The sequence below is a fragment of the Ixodes scapularis genome, unplaced genomic scaffold (genome assembly GCF_016920785.2).
Source record: "Ixodes scapularis isolate PalLabHiFi unplaced genomic scaffold, ASM1692078v2 PGA_scaffold5__190_contigs__length_132052651, whole genome shotgun sequence".
Classification (NCBI taxonomy): Eukaryota; Metazoa; Arthropoda; class Arachnida; order Ixodida; family Ixodidae; genus Ixodes; species Ixodes scapularis.
In genome coordinates this window covers 47,284,879-47,309,483 of record NW_024609880.1, presented here as the reverse complement: position 1 = coordinate 47,309,483, position 24,605 = coordinate 47,284,879, and the positions used below count along the sequence as shown (strand labels likewise).

Sequence of the window (24,605 nt, the reverse complement as noted above, 5' to 3'; positions counted from 1 at the left end):
ATGCAAACCTTTTGTGACTGAGAACATTGTCTGACGTCACAGATTGTAAGGTGTGACCACGTTATATTTTTGAGTAACTAGAGTGAGCCGGAGTAGGTAAGGGTCACATTTATATATTAGCTGCATAGCTGCTGCCGTTTTATTCAAGCCGCTGTAAAACAAAATGGTAAAGTTAAGTTAACTGTAGTTAAATTGTTACAAAAGATTTGTATTACTACTGTGTATATTATTCATCGCGGTATCTTGCGCACCTTGCGCTTCTACGAAACTACTCACGCTTTCGCGGCTTTATTTACACGAACTCGCGTCCGCCCAGTGGGCTTCCGGTGTAGTAGTTCGGGCTCTTCTCTGAAGTTTATTTTTTGCCGGTTAAAATGATATTATTGGAAATAAACAACCGAATAATCGAAGAAACGCTCAAATTGAAGTTCAAGAATGCGCAGGCGGGGTGAGTGTTCTCATATTCTTTCCGAGTGGTCTACCGATTTACCTCGAAAGGTAGTCCACTGCATCGGTGATCGTCCATTGCTGATAAGAGATTGTCGGTCGGTGCCTGCGTTGAACGGTTTCTTAAAATAAAAATAAAAATAATACCCACCGTGAGATGATTCGGTTCAACTCTACCTCCGCTTGTTGCAACTAAAACCACTTACACGGTCCCGGAGCGTAGTCGTGGACCTATGTTCAAGGGGGTAGTTTGTGTTTCAGAGCCGTGCATTTGTCCATTTCCTGCCCTACCCACTACGCTCAAGGTGTGAATCATGGCATCATTTAGTTACTCACCAAACCATTCTTGGCACAAATCGATTTGTTTCCGACGAGAAAGTGAGAGAGTCAGAGTTACTTTGTTTTACTTGGTTTCTCTTTCTATATCTGTGCTGGTCAGCCCTATGCAGTCCAATGCCAGTCACCAAAACGTTAGAACTAAAATGGGTGGCTTAACAAACCACACTTGCCGCAGCGGCGGATATTCTAACTAGCAGGGTTCAGTTGACCGCGATGTATCGAAGACTTTATCGTCCTAAGCTGCGCGGACCAGCGGTGCTGCCACAAAATGTGCTGCTCAAAGGATAGAGCACGTTCGGCGTACAGACGCTGGTAAAGCAAACCGTCGAGAATTCATTTCAACGCGAGCTATTCAGAGCGTAGAATTGCTCGTGCAAAGCTTCTCGCACACTGGGGGGTCATCGGGATCAATGGAAACTTCATCGTTCGCGAGGCTGCTTGTAACTAACAGTTCTTTGTCCACAAGTACAGGTAGAAGATTGCGGGTCCCTTGCATAAATAGGGTTCATTGAAGCGTACTTTGCAAGAATTGACACGCCCAGACCCGTGACGTTGCATTTCCTTTACTTGGGGGAGAGGAGAAGTTAGGAGAAACATAAAATGGGTGGCACGTTGACTCGTCACAACTTTGCATGCCATTGTAAAGAGTGAGGACACTGTTTCGGTGCGTGGAGGTAATGCAACCCAAATGTGGCTCGTACTGCAGGCCTGAAAGCAGCAATATAGAATTGCACCCCTCGCTGCTCCAGTTTGGACGAGTGTCCTACTGGACAGCTTTTGTTGTTCTGGGTGTCCAATCCTGCTTCACTGGCAAAATTTTCCTTTCCACAACAGTGAGCAAATGTTGCAAATGCCGCTCATGCATATAGTAAGTGTCATTACGACTATTTTGTAGTTGCAGTAATTTTTGCTGCTAGGATAGTGTTATGAACAGGCGGCAGGCATTTTGATTTGAACTGAAGCATGTCAATAAGCATTTCCTGGTGGAGCTATAAAGTAGTTCTAAATCGCAATGCGTTAGATTTCTTCTGCTTGCCGCCAAGTAGGAACAGTCGACAATATAGCTGTCTTCGGTGCGTATATGCTGTTATGCACCATTCTGAGTTGTGTGGTACCATAAATATGAGACTTTACATAGTGCAGGAAATTGTCTTGTTTTATTGTATTCTCAAGTTGTCTCAAATATATTTTGCACTAATACTTTTCATTCTTCTTAGCCAAGCAACAGAAATCTACCAATCTTGCTAAACTGAACAAACTCCGAAAAAGATTGGGTAATCTTTCTCCCTACAAACATAAAAAAAAAAAAAAAAAAATCTGTCCGGGTCACAAGCTATTTCTTGAACAGAATGTGTTAATTCCAAATTGTTGCATGTAACTAGACTTTCCAGGGATATAGATTACAAGACAGTGGTTGGTCATATCCTTTAAACCAAGCAATGCCTTAAAACAGGGGTTCTCAAACTTTTGGGCCTCACGGAACCCCAGTAAGCCTCAAAAACTGCCGCGGAACCCTCCCCCCCAACCCTCCATATTTGCCGACTGAGAAACAACAGATGCACAATTGTAGGCATTTTTGCTTATGTTGCTTCCCATATATCCCCACCATATCAATCGCAATGTCAGTACAAAGTTAGATGAGGGTGCTTTGCATGGTCCTGCCACGCCGCCTGTGGCATGGGGGGGGGGGTCGCAATTTGGGTGTTCGCAGAACCCGAGACCAGCTAGTGGAACCCCTGTGTTCCCCGGAACACAGTTTGAGAACCCCTGCCTTAAGAAATGGTCCATTAAGTATTCCATTAAGTTTTTTGGCATCTGCATTGGTTTGTGGAGCAACAGTACTGGAAGACATGAGAAAAGAAGTCACTCCTCTTGGGTCTTCTTTAAGGTGGGTTTCTATTTCACGCTTTTTCAGGAATAAACCCGAGGCCCTGGAGATCACAATTGCTGACTTTGATGGTGTTCTGTACCACATCTCAAACCCCAACAACGATAAAACAAAAATAAGGGTGAGTTAGTTTGTCATTTTTATGAAGTTCTGTCTGGCCGAAAGAGATCTTTGACTTGAGAGGTTACACATATCAAATTCACTAACTTTGGTTGTGTTCCATGGATTGAACTTTGTTTAAGTTCCCTGGCCTCAAAGAATTGGTTGGGGGGGGTCTCCATGTTACCACCAGTGATAATGTTTAAAGCTAGGAAATTTTACGGTATAAATGACTTGAAATTTCTGATAAGTTGCGTCGAAATATTTTCCAATCTGTTCAGTGCCAGGAAATACACTGGCAAAAATGTACTAAAAGACACCCCCCCCAAAAAAAAGAAAAAAAAAAAAAAGTCTTCGTGATTGCTGAGAGCAGTGTTTTCACTTTGAACTGCAGGTGAGCATTTCCTTGAAGTTCTACAAGGACCTCCAGGAACACGGAGCGGATGAGGTAGGCCTTGTGTCACAGTCCCTTAAGTAGTCTGGGGGGCACCTGCAACACTTAGCTAGGCTGCTAGTTAATGCTTAGCTAAACTACCTGACAGAGCCTGGCACATAAGATCACTCTCTCAAGTTTTACGATGCATCCCATATTGGTTTAAGGGGACACACATTCAGTAGACCCTCTTCAGAGGTCACTGCCATCTGGTGACAGTCACGAAAGCTGCCACATTTCTGCTTTAGTGGCTGTAATAGAAGAAGAAGAGTTATCTAAATGTTCTTACAGCTTCTTTAATCAAGGACGATACAGATGTGTGGATTTGCAATGCTGGGAACTACTTAAAGTACATTGTACTTAAAGGCAGACATACAACCTTGGTTTTCTACAGGAAAGATAGTCCTCTTAGCGTTCCCCTCTTGTAAGCTGCGAGGGAAGCCAAGTTGGGGTAAGGTAAAAAGTGGAGAGGATATAGGAAGGGAGGAGGTGGGAAAAAATGGAAAGTGTGGAGTGTATGTCAGCCTTTAAGGCACTACTAATAGATTTAGAAAACTTGTACTTTACTTGAAGTACAGCCTATAAGTATGTACTCTCCGCGTGTGTACTTGTACTTTACTTAAAGACCGACGACCAGTTCGCACTTTCCCCGCTTCCTCCTCTCCCCCTTTCTACCCTGTCCACCGGTGCCTGTTTCCTCCTCTCCCAGGGTGAGGAGGATCTTCTGCCTTGCAGAATCTCGAGTCTGGTCGTCGGCCTTTAAAGTATTTTTTTCTGGTACATTCCAAGGAACGTACAACTCCCATGTTCAAAGTAAATTTCCCCAACTTGATCTTGCTAAATTTATATCACAAAATGATGCTCTGTCAACAAATAAATGCCTTACAAGTTGGTTGTGTCAGATAGTTTGTCAGCGAGGGTAAAACAACTACTCTATGGCCACGTGACTTTATCTAATATTCGCCGCCATTTCTGAAAATAACTGATGCACCCCCGACTACCCCTGGGGTTGCACCGGTTTTAACTGGCAGCATATTAGTTAAAAACTACCTACCATGATATCCTGATAGATGCCCTACCCCTAAAAGATAACCCACCTCAGTGCTTGGTGTAATTTGCCATTTTTTTTCGGAAACACCGAAAGATATCCCACTTAATAATTGCGGTGCCCTGGCCAATTGACCTCGGCAGAAATGGTATCACTTAGCCACGGCGAGGGATAAGCACACCTTGCTGGCTGGGAAGGACAGTTGTTTTTGGTTCATCGCCCCTCACTGCAATCACAAGTTTTGCAGGCCATAAAATCTAAAACTAGCATTTTTTCCACTTTTTCTTGTATTGCACATTGAAAGTTTTATTAGTCCTTATTTTCACCCGATTTGCTTTCAATTTTTGGTGGGCTATCCCTCGGGATATTATGGTATAGGGGGATGAAAGGGCATCATGAAAGATTGTACTTCGAAGGAAAGTACTTTTATTTTAGAAGTACATTGTACTTTTAGTACTTTATTTCAAGTACATTGTGCCTGGTGTACTTCCTAGTTTACTTGAAGTACATGACCTCTCGTTTACTTTGTACTTTAAGTACTTTTTTAGAAGTGCTTCACCCAACACCTTGAATTTGTGGAAGTCGGTTCTCGCCGCCTACTCTATGCTTTTACAGACGTGCAGTCCCACTGGTGTGAAGAATCTGTGACATTAGTTTGTCAAGTTTACCCCCAGGCAGGGTTGATGAAGCCACTTTTGAGAAGAGCGTATTCTCGTTCCTTGTGCAACTGCAAAGAATGTAAAAACGAGGGCGAGCTGCTTGGGGAGTTTTATTGACTTTTTGAAGAAAATCTGCAGCCTAGTTTGGTCATCCCTGAGAAAATTCTTGCACATACGACATGTTCTGGGGTCGTTAACGTCATTTGGACCATGTTTATAGTAACCTTGTTGACTCCTGCTCCATCTCATCAGATGACGTGATGCAGCATGAGTCTGACGTCATGTGGACCGAGTCACGTGGTCATGTGACACTGATGACGTCTCTTTCATGCCACTTTATGTCCCTAGTTGTGTTAGTCTTTTCTTGTATGACGCTGTTTTTCTATGTTGAAAAAACTCTGAATTCAGGGGTTAAGAATGCAACATGAACTATCCATGTAGTAGCTTATGGTAGTAACTGATCCATGAAAGGTTTTCAGTTTTATTTCACCAAGTTTTTGCTCATTGTGTTAAATAATTTTGTACTTTATGTGCATTAGATGTGTTTCTATTGTCAACTTTTAATCGTAATGAAATGTAGTAATCAAACTTGCCCTTCCCCAAAGAGGTCCAAGTACAACTGATTGCTGCATAAAATGTGTCAATGTGTTGTATTTGGACGTTTTTCAGGGAAAGGGCATGTCGTAGAGAAAACAGTGGCTGTTCACCTATATTGGGTTCTTCTAAATCTTGTATGATTGACATAAAAATTTTCCTAGGCTGGTCTTACAGTATCAACCTCTTTTTTCTTGTTTTACTATTTCGCAGCTTTTAAAGAGAGAATATGGTGCCTTGCTGACCACACCTGAACCTGGTGAGTTAGTCTCAATATTATTGCACGGTTTGTTGTTTTTGTGTCAGTGACGTCTGATGATGGCCGACAAGTGACTCATGCTTGTGCAGAAGGATTTTCATAAAAATAGTTGATGTGGTTGGGGTCAAGTCACTAAGCATTTACTGAAGAACAAGAGTTCTAAATGTTTTACGAGTGATTTTTGCTGGTGCCATCATAGACTGATGGCAAAACTAAATGATTGCATGCAGCCTTTTAGCACCACTGCACACAAATTTTCCATGATTCATATTAGACATATACTCCTCACTCTGACTCAGTAATTTATTATAAGGGGACACCGACAGTATTCATGCTCTCAGAGGCTTTTATTGAGAGCCCAGCTACTCATGATACAATTTGAAGCTCAAAAACATCTTTTTTTTTTTTTTGTCTGATATTGTCGGTTGAGAATCGGCCGGTTCGAGGCGTGCTCCCTCTTTTTTTCATGGTCACGTGCCAATAACACTAGCATACCAAATATATTAAAAGTTGTAAGTCACCCCAGGCACACATACGTTAAAAATAAAACCAAATATCAAACCCATCTTTCGTGGCTTCCAAAAAGATGCAACATTGATTAAAAAAAAAAAAAAATGTTGCACATATTACTGGAAATACATGCACTGTAGAGACTGGCTATAACGAAGTTGGTTATAACTAAATAGCGGCTACAGCGAAGCGATCACGATTTCCCATTCCCATTTGCACTCTTTCAATGCATTTGTGTCTGATTTTAGCAAAAAAAATTGGGCGGCTCCCGCGGGTGCAAGAGAAAGTTTGTGATAATTTAAAAACGATATTCGGAAAGATTACCAAGTCTCAGGTGGCCGCACTGAGCTGCCGCAGCCGAGCAGCCACCCAGAGCGGCCTGCAGACAATGCTATAAATGCCGCCGCCGGCAGCCTCTGCACCGTCATCCGCTCCCCTCTCCCTATCTGGGGAGCGGCTTTTCCACATCACACACGGAGAAGCCGTCGTGACAGTGTACCGGCAGAGGTAATGGAGGGAGCCTATATTTAAAGGGGCACTGACACCCCAAGGGTCGTATTTTTTATTTTTTTTTTTGTCTGAAACGATGCACATTGTAGTCATAAACACGCAAAAACAACGCATTGAAAAAAAAAAAAATTTCCCACGTGCATGCATTTTTTTATTTTTGGCACCCTCCCCTCCTACTTTTCGCCTCCTCGCTTCTTTTGATTTGTGACACTAAGAATCATGAAATTTAGAAGCTTTGTAGGCGACATTTCTATAACATTTAATAACGGCAATCGTAAAACATGTTTTTTATTGCAATTGCGAACGCACTACGGCTTTTCTTTTTGTATTACCAAAAATCGGAGTCCGTTGTGGTGCCACCTCCTGGATTTGTATCCTCCCACGGAAAACAGGTGACGCCGCTCAAAACCAATTCGCTGGCGCTTGCTCCTTTCCTCCTCGCTTTGGGTCGCGATGGCAACAGCACGGAGTTGTGAAAAAAAAGTGGACTCTCAGGACTCCGCTATACTTGACATCAACGCACCGGCGCAGATCGCGCGGGAACTTCGAATTCGGCATTTCGAAATTGTTTTTTTACTTCACAAATACTGAATTCCCAGGTTTCAAATTTTAAGGTTAATGTCCCGGCATCGTTTTCAATCGTTTCGGATAATGAAAAAAAATATGATTTTGATGTGTCAGTGCCCCTTTAAGGGGAAGCAACTCCAACCACTGAGAGCATTTGGAATTTAATGGCAGACGCCTCCTGGGCAGATTGGCGCAAGTATGCCTACATTTGGTTGTCGCTTGGCCGGTGTGGCGAGGAAACTGAGCAGAGAGGCACACACATTTGCAAAATATGAACGCTTTTGAGTTTTGACTTCTTGCATGCTGCAGCTCATTTTGCAGATGCGGCTCACAAACCACGTGACTGATCGACCAGTTGCCCCGTCTCTTAAATCTAGGCTCCCTATACCGACAAAAGATGAGCTTGAGCGCGAACTCTGTACTCGGGGCCCTACGCGCTTCTTTTTCCGTCTCATGTTCTGTGTCAACGTCGCTGGTCGGTGTGGTCGCTCGTCGAATCATCGTACTCAATGATGGAGAGTTCCGACACTGCTGGCACCTTGACGAAGAAGGCGAAGACAATCTCTTTGAAACCAAAGCGTGCCATCCTTGACGAAGTGCATATAAACGTAAAGATCGCCGTCCACCGCCGTGTCCTCTGCTGCGGCCGTTGCAGCTGTCAACACATTCCATACGTAGCTCGCAGGATCTTTTTTCGATCGGAGCTTCTCGCGGTTGGTGAGAGACGACTCCGATCTAGCAGAGACGCGTGCAGGAAAGCCTCCACCGCTTTCTGCAGGCACAATAAACATGTGCCTGTAACAACCTGCATGTTCTTTTTTTTTTTTTGCATGTTACTTTTTCAGGTTTAGATATAATGAAGCGGATACGTACAGCGAAGTGATTTCCGATTGCCGTTGACTTTGTTATAACCGGTCTCGACAGTACTATGTCCTTCTCAATGTGGCAACGTATCGTGGGCTGGATGACACAATGGCGGCGAAGACAGACCAACGTCGCTACGGACGTAGGATCGCTGCTTCAGAACTGGTTTGCGGTACCAGCCAATCAATCCTCCAAGTGCAGAACGACGAGCGGAATGGATATAAGTGCAAAGCGATCGCACGACAACGGTGCTCGCAACATCGTCGTCTGCTTCCTGTGCCGGGGAGGTGGAGGACTGAAGAAAAAAAATTTACAGTCGGGTAGGGAACGACAGCCATGTGACTTCTGGCAACTCTCTCCTTTACATTTCCCCCTCCTCTTTGCTCAGCTAGTCAGCCATGAGTCTCTGTGCTCCTGTTTTGGTTTCGGAGTAGTTGAGCTTTTTACTTTTTCAAAAAGGTAGTGTGTGATTTTGCAGCAAAATATTGATTCGTAGTGTCTTGACACAATAATAAATAGCAGGGTGGTAGTGTGTTTATGAGAAGCTGGGAGTCTGACAAGGGTACCAGTAGAGATGACAGTTAAGTAGAGAAGGTTTACAGGTGCAAATGGCATGGTCCAAGGCCTAGTTAGTATGCTCAACACCTACTACATAACTAGGCAGTAGTGCTGGATTTTCTGCCCCATCGGAGGTCCTCATAAGTCACAGACTGGATGTGAGTGCTTCATCAGCGCCCGGCTTGAACTTATGTTGATGCAGTAAAGGCGCGTTCACACATGCGAGTGGCAGCAGTTGAGCCGACATGCGACAAGCGACCACAGACGTTCACACTGCCGGTGCTCGACGAGTCGCTCCTCGAAAGCTCTTGGGTGCCGTTGTCAATTCCGTATTTCCTGCTACAGCTCGGGTTCGTGTTTCACCGCTTTCCCATTTTCGTTGTCCCGCAGCTACATACGCGTCGTCGTTGCCGTATGAAAAAAATACATGCTGAAATCGCTGCTGTCACTCCGCTGATTTTGACGAAATTCATCAGGATTTAGTGCAAGGGTTTAGACTCAGCGAAGAAGAGGGTTCCAACCTCGCAACGGGTTGCATACTATTGTCTTTGGAGAGCCAGTCTATCCTCCTGAGCTTTGGTGATTTCCGATGCAGCCACCACAGCTTCCCTCGATCACCGCCTATGGTTCGCACACGGTTGTTTTCGAAGAGCCAATATTTCTTCCCGGGTGTCGGTGGTTCCGCGGAAACGGTGTCGCTGTGCCTCAGTTTCACATTGTCATGTAAGTTGTGCCACAGCCGCTCGATCTCCTCCTCTCTTGCTCCTGCGGCGCGTCATTGACAGCGTGTGAGAATATTCTTTCCCTCTTACGTAAGAGGAAAAAGGGACGTGACAAGCGAGCAAACGAAGCGAAAGAGCATGGCGGGAACCATGCCGCGGCCTCACAAAACCAGTCCAACCCAGTCCAGTCCGAACCGCGACCATCCAAACTAAAGACAGCTGCATGCACCGGGGCAATAAATGCTGACGCTGATTCCCCATCATGAAGCACGATCGCTACAGGGGCGTGCTCTCGCTCAGCTACTGTGCTGCAGTACATACCTGTTGAGTCAAAAGCGGCACGGGTTTGCTGCCAGGCGGAGTTCTTTTTCGGGTGCTCGTTCAAATAAGGGTGCCGCTTTTAGAAAGAAATGGGTATTCTTTTATAGCACTGAACCGGAGCCGCAGCAGTGCAAAGCCGTTACCGTGAACCGATGTGTTGGACGGGCATGTTGGTTGCTTCTCGGAAGTTCTGGATGTAAGCAAACAAGAGGCGCCACTTTTGAGGTGCCTCTCGTTTGTGGGTGGAAGAAACGTTTTGCAAGGGGTGCTTAAGGGCCGACCTACAAAATTGTCTGCTGCCGGGAAGAAAACCAGTTCCCAGTGTCCTTTTCTCCACTCCCTTCTGCACACTGCTCTCCTCGTCTCCCCCCTGGTGTGGGCCTCTGAGCAGCCTACCGCAGAAAGCAGGAGGGTGTCCCTCTTTCTCGAATGGAGAGGAGGAATTGAGGGAGGAGTTTCTTCTTTTCTGGCTGCTTGTCGGCCTTTAAGTGCGGTTTTGGATATTCCTAAGTGTAGCTGGGGCTGTGCGTGACAGTGATAGTATTTGTAAGCACTCCTGGTCCAATTTGTTTTTCACCTCTCGAAGTGTGAAAATTACATGTCGGCATGTGTTTCCCCATAGCCTGGACTTTTAAAACCTGGTTGGGCATTACTCAGCTGCCATTTTCTCCAACCAGGTGCAAAATGCTATCCAAACATATTGTTCTCTAGAATCTGCTATCATGATGAAGAAACTCTTAGGTCAGCCAGGAAAAATACTTAAAGTGGATCAGATACGGTCAGTGTTACACTGCTTGGCATACTGCATGGAGAAAATGCAGGCTCACATTACCTAGTGCTCTGGCACTCAATTACTCGTCGTTTGAGCAGATGACTTTATTCTGGGAATCACAGCTGGCCATGCATGGGTTTTATTAAAAGACCACTGATGGGAAAAAAATATAACCCTTTTTCTTTAACTTGCTCTATAAAATCTTTATAGGAAAAAAAATATGGCATAAACAGTTCAAAATAACTAAATATTTTTGTTGTGAGAGCAAACTGATATACCTGCCCACCATTGAGAATGGCGATTCCGGAGTCTCGAGAATAAGAATTTGCAGGCCTGTCGTTGGCTACAGGAGAGATTGATTAATTGGCACTGAAAGTCATCAAGGCACTATAGACGCTTTCAGCGCTCGCCAAATTGAGTCGCCATTGCCGACCTTGTCTTGTCTTAACGAAATGCCGAGCCACTGAAGCGGGCGTTGACGAGTCTTCACAAGGGCCTATGCTGGAGAGAAGGACACAATAGAATTTTAAGATGGGAGTAACCTGCCCTGCTCCGGCAATGATGAAGTGGAGCGAACGGAATAAGAGGGAACAAAAACTGAAGGTCTGTTATGGCGGCACCCATGCACAGCGGCCTGAAAGCATCTTTAAATGTATCTCTCTGGCTCGCTTCAATCATTCGAATGACTGCCTGCAATGTTACTTCTGTCAGTAACGTTGCAGGCGATGTTTCTAATAAGCCAATGGAATGCCTGCAGTGCTACTCTTGTAAGTGGGGATTTTTGGAAATTGTCATTCACAGCAGTGGGGGGTGTCAAATTTAAGCTGGCTCTTACAACGTAAGTATTGGGTTGTTTTCAAAACTTCACTTGCATTATCATTCTAATTTGCCTATGAAAACATTCAGTTTTTGCATGTCATTTGGCCCTTTAAAGGTTGACATACACTTTGTGCTTTTCACTTTTTGCCTGTCTCCCAATTTTCCTATATCCTCTCCACTTTTTACCTTGCCCCAACTTGGCTTCCCTCGCAGCTTAGGAGAAGGGAGCACTAAGAGGATTATCTTCCCTACAGACAACCAAGGCTGTACATCGGTCTTTAAGGGACCTTTGCATTCATTCCACTTCATTTCGTTTTCTCTTATGTGGTGACCTCTCGCAGGCTACAATGTGTCGCTGCTCTTTGACCTGGAGGACATCCCTGACAACGTGGACGAAATCATCCGCAAGGCGAGCCACCTCAAGAGGAACTGCTTCGCATCCGTCTTTGAGAAGTACTTCGACTTCCAAGAGCGCGGAGAGGTCGGGGACAAGCGGGCTGTGATCCACTACAGGGATGACGAGACCATGTGAGGGACTTTTCTTCTTTTTGCCCGCTCATCAGGCGGCAATGGCAAGATGTCAGTTTCTCAGCCCTTCATTTGTGCCCTGCTCGAGCGGTCGAAGGTACTCTTGAAAGCTGATATATAACACCGATGCTCTGCAAGGCAGGAGACAATCTGCCTTGCAGACGAAGATCTGCAAGTATTCTGCCTCGCAGAAAGAGATTTGCAAGTCTCGTAGTTTGCAGAAGATCTGCAAAACCAGAAGAGGCAAGCAGATCTGCACTGCAAAAGACTTGCAGTTCCTCTCCTATGACGCAGAAGATCTGCTTGTATCTTCTGTCTTGCAGAAGAGACGAAGAAAGGAGCACATGGCTTTGCCTACCTTCCACTAGAAACGAATGGGTCTAAACATTGTCATGGTTTTATCTTTTGTTGGACTCCTGCAAAGTGCAAGAGGGTAAAAGCACACACTTTGATTTTGAAAAGTTCACCCATATTTTAGTACATGAGGTAAAAAGTGGAAGATCGGTTGGTGTTGTCTGCATTGTTGTCACGCATGCTCTATGCTTGATCGTTAGGGGTGTGGTGTCTTCCAGGTATGTCGAAGCCAAGCCAGACAGAGTCACAGTCGTTTTCAGCACTATCTTCAAGGATGAGGGAGACGTTGTCCTGGGAAAGGTCTTTATGCAGGTAAATACCCTTTGCAATTGCAAGTGGATTTTAACGTGGATTCGAGTATTGACTGTTTAAGAAAAAGACACAGAAATAAAGAAAAACTGCATTGGTACAGGGCTGCCTAGAAGTTCCAAAAATGTTTTACTACACTGATTTATTGTCCTATGGTGGCCAAATTGAAGAAGACGTAAACAGCTATAGTGAAAGTGGACGTTGCTAATTAACCGGCATATGGTTGCTGATACACATTTGCCACTAAGAAAGTGTGTTTTACTTACTTGTCATCTAGCAATAGATAATTTTTGGTTAAAAGATTGCTTGAAGTGCTCTAGCTATTGATAATTGGATAGTATGATGACAGCCAACATGTTGTGCTGTCCTCCAAGCTTTACACCCGTATTCACCAGGCGCGAGTAGCGACTGTTTAACCACTGACTAGCGGCGTCATCGACTAAAATGATCACGTGGCAAGCGATAGTCGCCGCTAAGTGAGGGCTTGGTATTCACCGGGCATGTTTAGGGCCTAATCGCCCCGTGCAACTAAGAAGTCGACTAACAAATCTTAGTCATGGGGTAGGGCTAGTTTAGCCGGTGTTCAGCGGGGGATTAGCGGCTCAGCGCTATGGCCGACTCGTATCACCGCTGACCGCCATCGCTATAACAAAGCACTTACTGTCTCGGAACGCTGGGGGACATATCTAGAAAGAATCGGAGGAGCAAATATTGTGTCAATAGCCATGTTCAACGGCCAGAGATATTGCTAAAGCAATCTCAGCAGGGCGGTGGACGGCGCGAAAAAATGCATTTACGGGCGCTTCCATTTTTGTTTATGTTGCTGGCAATGCGGCTTCCGTGTTTCTGCCTGGCATTGTTTTAAACTTTTTTTTTTTTGTAAAACTGTCTCGAACAATATGTCTCTCGTTGTAACTTTCTTCCCGATAAACATTTAAAGTTTAGTTTTTATACGAAAAAATACCCATTTATGCAGTGGCGTTTAAGTATGCATATGCGTGACCTATCTTTTTACGTCACTTCCGCTTGTTAGTTCTGACTAGATAGTCACCCGCTCGCTTCATGCTCGTGAATACCGCAGAACATAATCGCTCGTTAGTCATGGATTTCTCGTTTAGCTCGCGACTACTTAGTCGTGCTACTAACCTTAAAACGGTGCTGGTTAGTCGCGCCTGGTGAATACGGGTGTTAGTGTCTAGCTTTGGTTGGAAAGCAAGCATGGTCATTGGTCTGGTGTAAAAACAGTGCCCCCTTTACATCACAGAACCGCTTCCCACTACAGTACAAGGAAGCAAGTACAATAGAACCTCATTGATATGTTTTTCAGGGGACAGCCAGAAAAAAAATGTGTAATCCAGGGTAATGTAACAATTGATAGCGCTTTTGAGGGCCTGTAGAAAAGAAAGCAACTTCCATTCAAATTTATTTTGCGTAGACTTTTGCGGCTGTGGAGATCTATCATATTTATTCAAATAGAGGCTACTTTTCTCTTTTTTTTTTTTTACTTTTTTTTAGTATTAGAGGTCTGACTATGATTGTAACCAAGGAATGTCTACCTATAACAGTGTGCAAAATTTCAGAGCCCAAGAAGCCAGCCCAGTTGCTGCTCCCAACACACTGGTGTAAAGCAACAGAGCTCAGAATGTGCACACCGGTGCAAAATAGCAAAGCTTGACTCGTGCACAGCGCCGTAATGCTAACTCTGAGCTCTACACAAAATAAAACTAGTAGAGTTGAGAAGATTTAGCTTCTCACTTTGTCAACAACATCGTCTCGTGGTACACCTAATGACATTGGTACTTTGTGCAGATTTTAGACATGCATGTATACAGGCTTGTCTGCTTAGGAGCATGATCACTGGTGCAATCCTTGAATATGTTCTGCTGTATTTGCTCGAGTAATAGCCGCACTTCTTGCGAACAAGGCCCTTGCATCTACTTTCCTGCAGAGCAGACATACAGCCAATCATTGTGTTTTGCATACAAATTGCAACGAATGTTGAGGCCGAGAACACGCTTCTTTGTAAAAGCGCGATCCGAGCAGATAGCAATTTCGTGCAAAGACGTTATCTCTGTCCCGTAAATTGTTGCCATTTTTCTGTCAACCACTGTGATCTGCTATACCCGTGCTCTGCAGGAAAGCAGACCCGTAGGCCTTGTTCATAAGAAGTGCGGCTATTACTCAAGAAAATACACTATATGTGTCCTGCTTCAGTTAACTGTCGACCTTGGACATCTACTGTCTTGAAAATATGGTAGTTCTTTGCATAAACACACCTCTGTGTTTGTGCATTTTTGGTTGTTTATTATTTTGATTGTTATTGTAAATCTATTGTTGACATCTGGTAGCGCGGGTTAGTCATCTTTAAAGGGGCGATGCAACGATTATTGTATTTTGTGCAAATACCGCTGAGAATGAATTCCTGACGTCGCATCGAAGTCGCAGAAAAAAACAAAGAAAAACGAGCAGAGTTCACCCCCTCAACTCGCAGCCAGAACAAACGGCCACGTGATTTGGAGCCGATTATATGCCGCCAACGTTGATCATAGCCATGCGCTGGGGTTGGCTAGGCGCAGGACACGCGCTGAGTTCTAGGCATTGTTAGGGTTTGGCTGTTATCGTCATTGCAGCGATTGGACACAGGACACTACCCCAATGCTTGTCGAGCTATCGATTATCACAAGCCCAAATCGAGTGTCCACGCCATGCTCGGGTCCAATCTATGAGCCGTATTCAAATATCGTCACTGGGCGGTACTGCTACCCTATGTCATCAGGTTTTGCGAAGGAGAGGTTGAATGAAAATACTCTGTTTTGTCCTCAAAATTACAGCGCAACAAAGGAGTTTCTTGGTCAGTGGCGTTGCGTGGGAGTATTCTTGAGTCCCGGCCACTAGTGCCAGTGAGCTCGTGTAAAGTGAAAAACATTCTAATTGAATATTGTTGCACCGCCCCTTTAATATACTGTATTTACTTGCATAATGAACACACTTTTTTTTCCGAAAAATTGACCCATATTTGGGGGAGATTTTTGCAGTTACACATTTTGTGCAAATGTCATTTTAGGTGCCAATATGACATGGCAGGGTACTGTAGCACGTTTCCACTGATGGAGGTGCACCCATGGCTGGTTGTGGGCGCACCACAGTAATCATGCTCTATAAATGGCAAAACTTTTGTAGGGTGCTTTTGGCATGCCTTTTGCCAAAGAAAAAGCGCCCAGCAAAGCTCATTTAGCACGGAGAGCGACGCTACCGTTCTTAGGCCTAACCGCTTTCACAATATCACTGTTCGAAATCGGATCACAGACGGCAATGTGTTTGTTGACATCAATGCATCCGACGGACGAAGCACGTCCGGGTCTGGGCAATCCCTCCACCCCAGCTTCGCTAGGCGTGCACGCTGCTTGGTTTCATGGTTGATCACTTCCTTAGCCACGCAATTGCAGCATTACGAGAGCGGCTTGGCTTTGCTTGGCCTTGCTTTGCTTGACTTGGCCTGGCCTCTTGGCAGCAAAAGAAGATTGGCGGGCTTGGTGGCTAGCCAAGTTGGACGCAGTTCAAGGCTCTCGGAGCTGAAAATAAAAAAGTGTATTCATGACGCAAGAAAGAAAAAAAAGTTGAGGTATTGATTGCCGTTGTGGGGGGTGCGTTCATTATGCGAGTAAATACGGTAGTTGTCGACAGGATGAGAACGACAGGGCATCTCTTCTGAATGCCTGGACTCCAGCTTGTGCTCATTGCCGATTTGCCTCAGCTTGGGCCCCTGGTGACCGCGTGTTCACCCGTAAAAGCTGCATCTACAAAAATGTTGGAGCAGGTTGTTGATCTTGCTCTCCTTTGATTTTCCCCGTTTAGGAGTTCAAGGAGGGAAGGAAAGCGAGCCACACCTCTCCGCAGGTGTTGTTCAGCCACCGCGAACCCCCCAAGGAGCTGGAGAACACGGATGCACGTGTGGGGAACAACATTGGCTACATCACCTTTGGTGAGTAACCTTGCACCGTGTCCGTCCTGTGGGACTTTCCTGTCACGTTCGAGAAGAGTGTCAGGTGGCGAACCTTGGAATGGTCGCCGGCGTTTCACCGACAGGCTTACAAGTGCACTCTGCAGGCACGTAAGCAGGGGAGTGGCCCATGGGGCCCGGGCCCCGTCCCAAAATCTTCCGTTTTGCTGGGACCTCCTTCTCCCCCTCATACAGCATTTTGTCATGGGCCCCCCCCCCCCCCCCCCCCCCCCCCCCCCCCCCCGAAACAAAATCCTGGCTACGTGCCTGACACTTTGCATCATTGTCAGTAGCATGATTGTGGGAGTGATGATTGGACTTTTACCACATTTACTGTAATATCTAGATTCAGCTCCCTTATCAAACCTGTGCTGTTTGTTTTTAGGAAATATTCTTTTTCCTGGAAGGCATTGGCAGATGGCCCTTTTCTCAAACATTCCAATTGTAGACTGTGAGTTGAGTGAACATGCTTTCTGCCTGAATGTTGCAATTGTGGCACACAACGTCAGAGGACGGAAAAAAAGTAGAAGCGTAAAATCAGGAGAAAAATGTGAAAGCCGTTTACAACTCCCTGTAACGCCGAATTAAAGCGCAGCTCTTGAGGAGGAGGAGGGAAGGGTACTGAGGGGGGGGGGGGGGGGGGTGTCGGGGGCCATTGAAGGTACCCGAGGTCCTCCCGAGGTCCTTGGAGGGGGGGGGGGGTGGGGGCTAACGGGTGCCTAAGAGCTGCACTCTAAAAAAAAAAATCTTTCTTCTGTCCAGAAACAAAGGGAAGTCCCTCTCTGCTTGCGGAATAGAAATATTGGCAACCTCTACAACACCTTCATCCACGAATCACGTAGATAGTAAAGGCCCATTTTTCCGGAATGTCATGACCACGAGTTGCTAGGTGGGACTGTGTCCGTCGGAAAGATAAGCAAAGGCTATAACTGCAAAAATACTTGTTTTGCTAACAAACAATTGTATTCACCTCCATAGTTTCAGATATGCTCATCCAATCAGCACCTTTTTAGGCTTCGATTCCCAATTGCGATTTGTTACTCACTGTCTGCCTGTCACTCACTACTGCTGCTAGATGTCTGAACATGATGAGGTCTAAAAACACAGTGAACAAGGAAGGTGAGGCGGTTGAACGGCACTGATAGCATAAATCGAAAGAGTGCGCATACACATTGCTTTGTTGTAAATTGAAGTGTGTACATAAGTGGGACTGCAAATATAAGCACTACTACAAGAGTGCCATGGCAATCGATGCATAAATGCACAATTCAGCAGCTGTCCAGCTTTCAGTGACAGCCATTTTTGGGCCGTCACCAATCGTTACGGTATGAGAAAGGCTGCCACTCTTTTTCATATGTATGCAAGTGACAGACGACAGTGTAGTTTTCCCAACAGTAGCACTTCATTCCATGAATGCTTCAGGTAAAAAAATAGCATAGTCTTTGAGTCAGTGTGTCCTCTGTCTATCCGTGCTGATGTCCTTGCAGAAAATTATGTTTTCTGACTTTTTCTACACTGTTTACGCTCGGACACTAAAATATCATCCATCCTGCTTTTTTCACAAATTCCAGGCGGGGTTGGGGGAGATTATTGAATCTATATCTTTCGGTAGTCTACAGCACTGTCAAAACTACTGGTGTGAGGGCTTGACTTCGTCTAGTATATCCTTTGTATGGAAGCGTATGCAAATGAGACACATGCTTATACCAGTAGCTTTAACAGTGTTGGACACTATGTATGAAACAAAGTATTGTTGCTCTAAGCATCAGATGCACCAGAAGAGTTGTTGGGTCAGAAAGTACACTCGCCTCATTTGCGGGACTATGTGGCCTGAACAAAGTTTTGAGCGAGAAAGGAAGCTGGGACGCCGGCAACCACAGCCGGCAACGCCGGCGGTGAAAAAGCCACAATAAAGCACAGGCTATCAGGTTTTAGTGTTCTTTATTCACTTAATGCAAGATGCACTTCAAGTCCCACACTGTCTCAGAATTGTTTGATGGTTTCTTCGAGTATGCATTTTATCTGATCAGACTGTGTAGCTGAGAACACGTCTTAGGTCATCTCGATTGTTCTTATTCAAACATAACGGGCCCTGTCGTGAAAAGGACTCAAATTTTCGCCTCCACAAGATTTCTGTGAAATATAAATGTGAAATCACACGACAAAAATAAAGAAGCAGAAAAAAAAAAAAATTCTCTCCCAGATTTGAAACACTGTTGGGCACACTTACAGTGGCTCTTGTTCTTGCCGTGACCCGAGGTGCAATCTGAGTGGTGTCCGTTACCCCCGTCTCGCAGTGCTCTTCCCGAGGCACACCAACCGCCAGGCGAGGGACAACACGATAAACCTGATCCACATCTTTAGGGACTATCTACACTACCACATCAAGTGTTCCAAGGTAAGCGGGCTTTCCTGCGACCTTCGGTTTGGTTGCATTGAAAGACTGTGTTCTCCCATAGAAACCGTGCTCCATATTCTCAATGTAAGATTAGTCTTGTAATTTAGACATTAGTATTTAAAACTTCCAAGATAATTTTGGAAAGCGTGTACAAATTACACAAAGGCATTGTGCCAGAAAGAGTGTTGCGGCAATGCGTCTGTGTGAGTTGCTGTCGAGGTAGCCGCTGCACCGCTCAGCTTAGAAGCTATTGCAATTCAATTTTTGGAAACAAACATTTTTAAGTCTTATTTCAAGGGTGGTTGAGGTTGACTGTAATCATTCTTTGTGTAAAATATGTGCGACACTTGTTCATAAACAGTGGCAAATGCATTTACTGCAATCCTGCTACTCGGTCGTTGTGAACGGCACTGAATACTGCGGTGAGGAAAGCATCATGGCAGTATGCGGCAGGACGTTCCAGTTGCACTCGCGATCTTGACTGCGGGTCACCTACCGTAATATCCCGAGAAATGCCCCACACCCCGAAAAATAACCCTCCCCTATTTTTGGCTTGATTTGCTATCATTTTTTTAACATCGAAAGATAGCCCACTTCTACTTATCATACTAGTATTCACAATGATGGCCTCGGCGTAAATGTGACGAGTTAGCTATGGTGAGATATAAGCGAACATTACTGTCTGGAAAGTACAATCCTCTTTGCTTCATTGTCTTTTGCTGCAATAAGAAGTTTGGCAGGGACAGATAACCTACAAATAGCATTTATTAAACTTTTCTTGATTGCACGCCGAAAGTTAGCACACCCTTAATTTTCACCCAATTTGCTCTCGATTTCAGGTAAGCTATTTCTCGGAATATTATGGTAGATCTCTTTCAGGCCCTACGCCGGAATTCGTCACTGCTTCTTCTGGCCCGGCGTGTATCGCAGTGTTTGCAAAAGCCTTTGGTCATGCCTGTAGTGCCAGTGCCGCAAGCACTCGTCATCCCTCCATGGGGATTTATGTTAACTCCTTACCCCACCACCAAAGCCTTTAGAGGTGATCAGTGCAGACACCCTTGGGCCCCTTCCTGTGTCCACTGGGTAGATCAGTGGTTCTCAAATGGAGGTCCGCGGACCTTCGGGGTCCCCCATAACTTCCGCTGATCTAGAAGGGGTCCCCAAACCATCGGTGGTTGCGATAGATCATTGTTTTATCCATAACTGCGATAGATAATTGATGCCATCATACACGCTACTTCCTACGTCAAAACTGCTCCTCTCCAAGATGCGATAGCTTGACCAATTGCGTTATTTCTACCCTATAACCTAGTTCTACGTCATGGAGCCCGGCGAGTCCTCATGAGTGAATGCGGACATCATTTTTTAACTCGAACTGCGGAGGTTCTATTGTTCGAACCGCGTTGGGAGCTGGTTGGCAGCGCCACCAATGACGGCGTCTGCGCTGCGTTGCATAGTGAAGCGCTGCCCACTCCCCCCTCTTTTAATGTGCCTGCAGCGTCTTGACTGCATCTGTGCCTTCCTGCGGCCGTGTTTTTCAATGTGGCTGCGCAGCAAAGGTTTTGCACCTTGACATTTGAAAACCTACCCGCGTCCAGCATTGCTCTGTACGTGCTCTCGCGTCATTCGACTCGCAGGAGTTGCTCGGAGCTCGGGTACAGTTTATTTATTTATTTATTTATTTGAAAACCTACCCGTGTCCAGCGTTGCTCTGTACATGCTCTTGCGTCATTCGACTCGCAGGAGTTGCTCGGAGCTCGGGTACAGTTTATTTATTTATTTATTTCAATACCCTCAGGGCCCAGGGGCATTATGTCGCCCGTTGTCGTAAGCAGCAATGACGGCAACACACCACCATGGTTTTTGGTTATCCACGCCGGAATGCGCTTCTGCGAAGCGCTTGTGTGCTCGGGGGTCTAGAAATCGCTACGGGGCGACATTCACCGGTGTCGGTGACTGACCAAGTCTACACGAGAAGTATTTATCGCCCCTCGTAATATCGGATTGCTTTTGACTTGCCGGCCGATCGAGTTGACATACTGGGATTGAAGTGAACGTGGCTGTCTATGCCGGCGCATGGAGGGGATCTGTGTGGTCAGCTTCGATTTCTAGCGTAAAAGAAGTTTGCGCCAACTGTGACTCCGGACGTTTTGTAACGTGTGCTCGGGTAAGCCGACATTGATTAGAAACTAAGCTCGACTGCTACGCACAATGTTTTTGCAAACGCTTCTGCTGGGAGCCACACTGTGGCGCCACACTGTCTCGTCACACACACGCTTCCAATATGCACCTGCAATGCCAAGGACGTTGGATGACCCTCCTCTATCGTGCATTTTCCACCTTGGACACCATTGTTCCCTCTCCTAATGAATATGATGAGGATGCCAACGTGGCTGAACACGCAGCACTTTTGGAAGCTTTCCGACGATTAGCGTGCCCGTACCGCGGCGCACCAACAGCCTCTAAACTTCGTTGCGACGCCCACCACAGAGACACTTCCTTCTGGTGCAGTGACTTGTCCCCGTACGTACCTCGCTCTGCCAAGTTGGATTGTGTGAAAAATTTCCAATAAAGAAGGGGCCATGCTGAATTGTCTGGCAGACTTCTGTTAACTATGTCGTTGAACTGACCATGCTTTTGCTCAATCATCGATCGCCCCTTCACCCGATCGTGGTCCACAGATTGTACACACCAACCGTATCAAACTTCTTCAGTCCCTGTCAACGTTCAACTGATCACTACACTGGTCAACATGGCCTTCTTTTGTGGTGGGGCATCTGTGTCGGGGAAAGCATTGTAGTAGCATGTGGCTTGGTGTGCTTGGGATCTTGAGGTGCAAGTCTCGGTTTGTGGGCTTTTGAGAAGGAATTACGGTTGAGCAACCAGCATTTCTTGTCTCTTCTCTCAAAGTTGGGTGTGAAACAGCAGTTTAATGTTAATTTCTCACATCTGGCATACGTCATGCTTTCAGGCATACATCCACTCTCGGATGCGAGCCAAGACCTCGGACTTCCTGAAGGTGCTCAACCGGGCTCGACCCGAACTGAAATCCGTAGAGAAAAAGACAATCACGTGAGTTCAGTGCCTTTTTCTTAGTTTCATACGGTTGAGGTTTATGTGAGACATGACTGTTTTGTTTTTTTTCATGCGGTATAAATTTTGATATTATAATATGTCAATCAAAAGAGATTAACCTTATTTTTTTTTATGAAACAATACAAGTGGTACAGAGGTTCGCTGCTGGCTTGGTGGCAAGGATTAAAATGTGCTACAAGTTCATATTATTGTCTCGGCAGTTGTAAATTGAGAGCCAAAAAATGTCTTATGGCAAATTCACACTAGAAGTGGTTCCACAACCACAGGATCTGAACATTTTCATCTGCAAAGCGGCTGGGATCACTTGGTTGAGCCGCATTTTTGCCAATTGCTTTGGGACTCACTCCTCCCAACCGCTTTTGCAAAAGTCACTCACGTCACGTCAATGACTTTTGAAGCAAGATGGCACCCATCATTATACTCTGTTTCACGATAACTTGGCGAACTGTAGAGGCTAGGGCCCTGCGACCCAATAAGAGCGTTGGAGCAAGGCAAGTGACCCGATGTCTCGGAGCATTTTTGTCATTAGCAGACAACACCCAACAACGGCTGTTGTCTGCTAGTCAAGAGTCATCTGCTCCGAAACCAACTAACTTTGGATGGACATCCACCACAGCTACATGTCCGTCCGCTAGAATAGCGAGCACTTCGGGAACAGTTCATGAGACAACCAGATGCTCAATTTAGCTGCATATCTGTGATGGGTGCTAATGCCAGGGCACAGTGCAATGTTTTGAGCAGAAACTGCCGATTACACGGCTGCGATCGCTGGCGATTGCCAACAGCCACGATGCTAGAAAGCGAAAAAAATCGAGCGGATACGGATGTGGTGTCACTTTTTTGGTTTACAGTAAAACCTCGTTATAACAAAGTTGAAGGAGCGGTCGTAATTATTTCGTTATAACCATTAGTTTGTTATAGCCAATGTCCATTTCTTCCCACTATTAGCAAGCAAGGGGAATTATGATTGCTTTGTTACATCCATCAGTTTGTTATATCCCATTTTGTTATAACGAGGTTTTACTGTATATATAATTGAAACTCATAAATTTGGGATTATTTAATCTTTATTTTTCATATCTTTTCGTTATAGATGGAATTATGCGAGTTCAATTATTAGATGAAAAAGAAGTTTAGGACTACTTTTTGTCGTGGAGGGCTCTGTTGCTGTGGCGGTAACGAGGCCCCGGTTGTCTCGGCCATGGAGTGTTATCACGTGCCTTTCTCCGACGCACTTATCGGGTCGCGGGAGCCGCATCCTCCACAGTTCGCCAAGTTATTGTGGAAGGGAGTATAGTAGGGCATCCTAGGCTCTGCAGTCCTAGTGTTGCAGTGGAGAAATCGGCCAAAAGCTTAATGTCAAACAAACAGCAGACCCAATAAATGTGTGATGAGAGGCAAGCCTACCATTTATGAAACCGTAACTGGCTAGCACCGAGCACATTCTCCGCATCACCAATGGTGCTTACTCCTCCGAAAATGGAAAAGTGAATGACGAGAAGAAAAAAATGGCCTTATGAGTATCACTCTTCAAAGTTGTGCAGTCTTCGTACACATAGTGAAATAAAGGAAGATCAGATTGGACCAAGCAGTTTTATAATTGGGAATCCCAAGTCATTGGTTCCTGAAATGACACGAGTTCTTGACTTGGGACATTTGGTATCGTTTAGATAATGATAGAAAAAATGTCACCTGGGGTGCGCTGATTCTAAGGGTGACCCAGGTGACATACCTACAACAAACATGTTCAACTAATAGCGATGAGCATGCATGACATCGTCATATCATAATTTCTCTGGCCACTGTTTCTTGTGATTCCTGCAATTCGTCTAAAAATGTTTATCGCTCAACTAGGTTCTCATGCAATACTTGAGTGCACATTTTGAGGACATGCAAAAAAATTCTTAACAATTTATACAGCGTGTTGCCTGCCCAGCATTTGGTAAGGCTTCTGGTGACATCAGTCTTTGTTGTACATGAACCTATCATTCCCAGCATAAATCAAATGTCTTCCCTATTTCATGTCCTCTTCCTTTATCTCTATTGCAGGGGCCGGACATTCACACGCAACTAGCACTGGCATAGCTTCTACACAACAGCCTCAGTGAGGTCCATTTGTTTAACCTTGGCACAGGAAGGATGATGCAGTTTTAATTTATATGCCACAGAAACATACTTACCTTGTTGTGTTTGATAAATAATTCTAGCCTCCCTTCCCTCCTATTTCCTTTTTTGTATCTATGCCATGATTATTTTTAGTTCATTCAGACCTCTACACACAGTGAGAACTGAGAAGTAAGCTTGTGATGAGTGGCAGGGGGTATGCAGGCACACAAACACAATTCTTGGGCTTTACTTTGAGTGGCTGGGTCAGGAGCCTCTGCTTTTTATATCGACCACTTGATTTCTAGGCAGTTAGAAGTCACAAATACACTGACAGCAGCCCCTGGGTCAAAGGCTGTGCTCTGTACATACCGACGTTAAGATGATTAAAACTAAGTTCTTTAAATA

At 45.2% G+C, this 24,605-nt stretch overlaps 1 protein-coding gene across 1 annotated transcript; it reads left to right on the top strand.

The window, feature by feature from the left end:
* The first annotated feature begins 104 nt into the window (after positions 1–104).
* Positions 105–24,605, top strand: LOC8040955 (actin-related protein 2/3 complex subunit 2). The gene is made up of 10 exons (XM_002399806.4): positions 105–448; positions 2,702–2,795; positions 3,168–3,221; positions 5,721–5,766; positions 11,751–11,937; positions 12,510–12,603; positions 16,456–16,582; positions 18,898–18,998; positions 21,970–22,070; positions 24,144–24,605. Exons 1-10 carry the CDS (start codon positions 375–377, stop codon positions 24,166–24,168), a joined length of 903 nt encoding a protein of 300 aa, XP_002399849.2. The 5' UTR covers positions 105–374; the 3' UTR covers positions 24,169–24,605.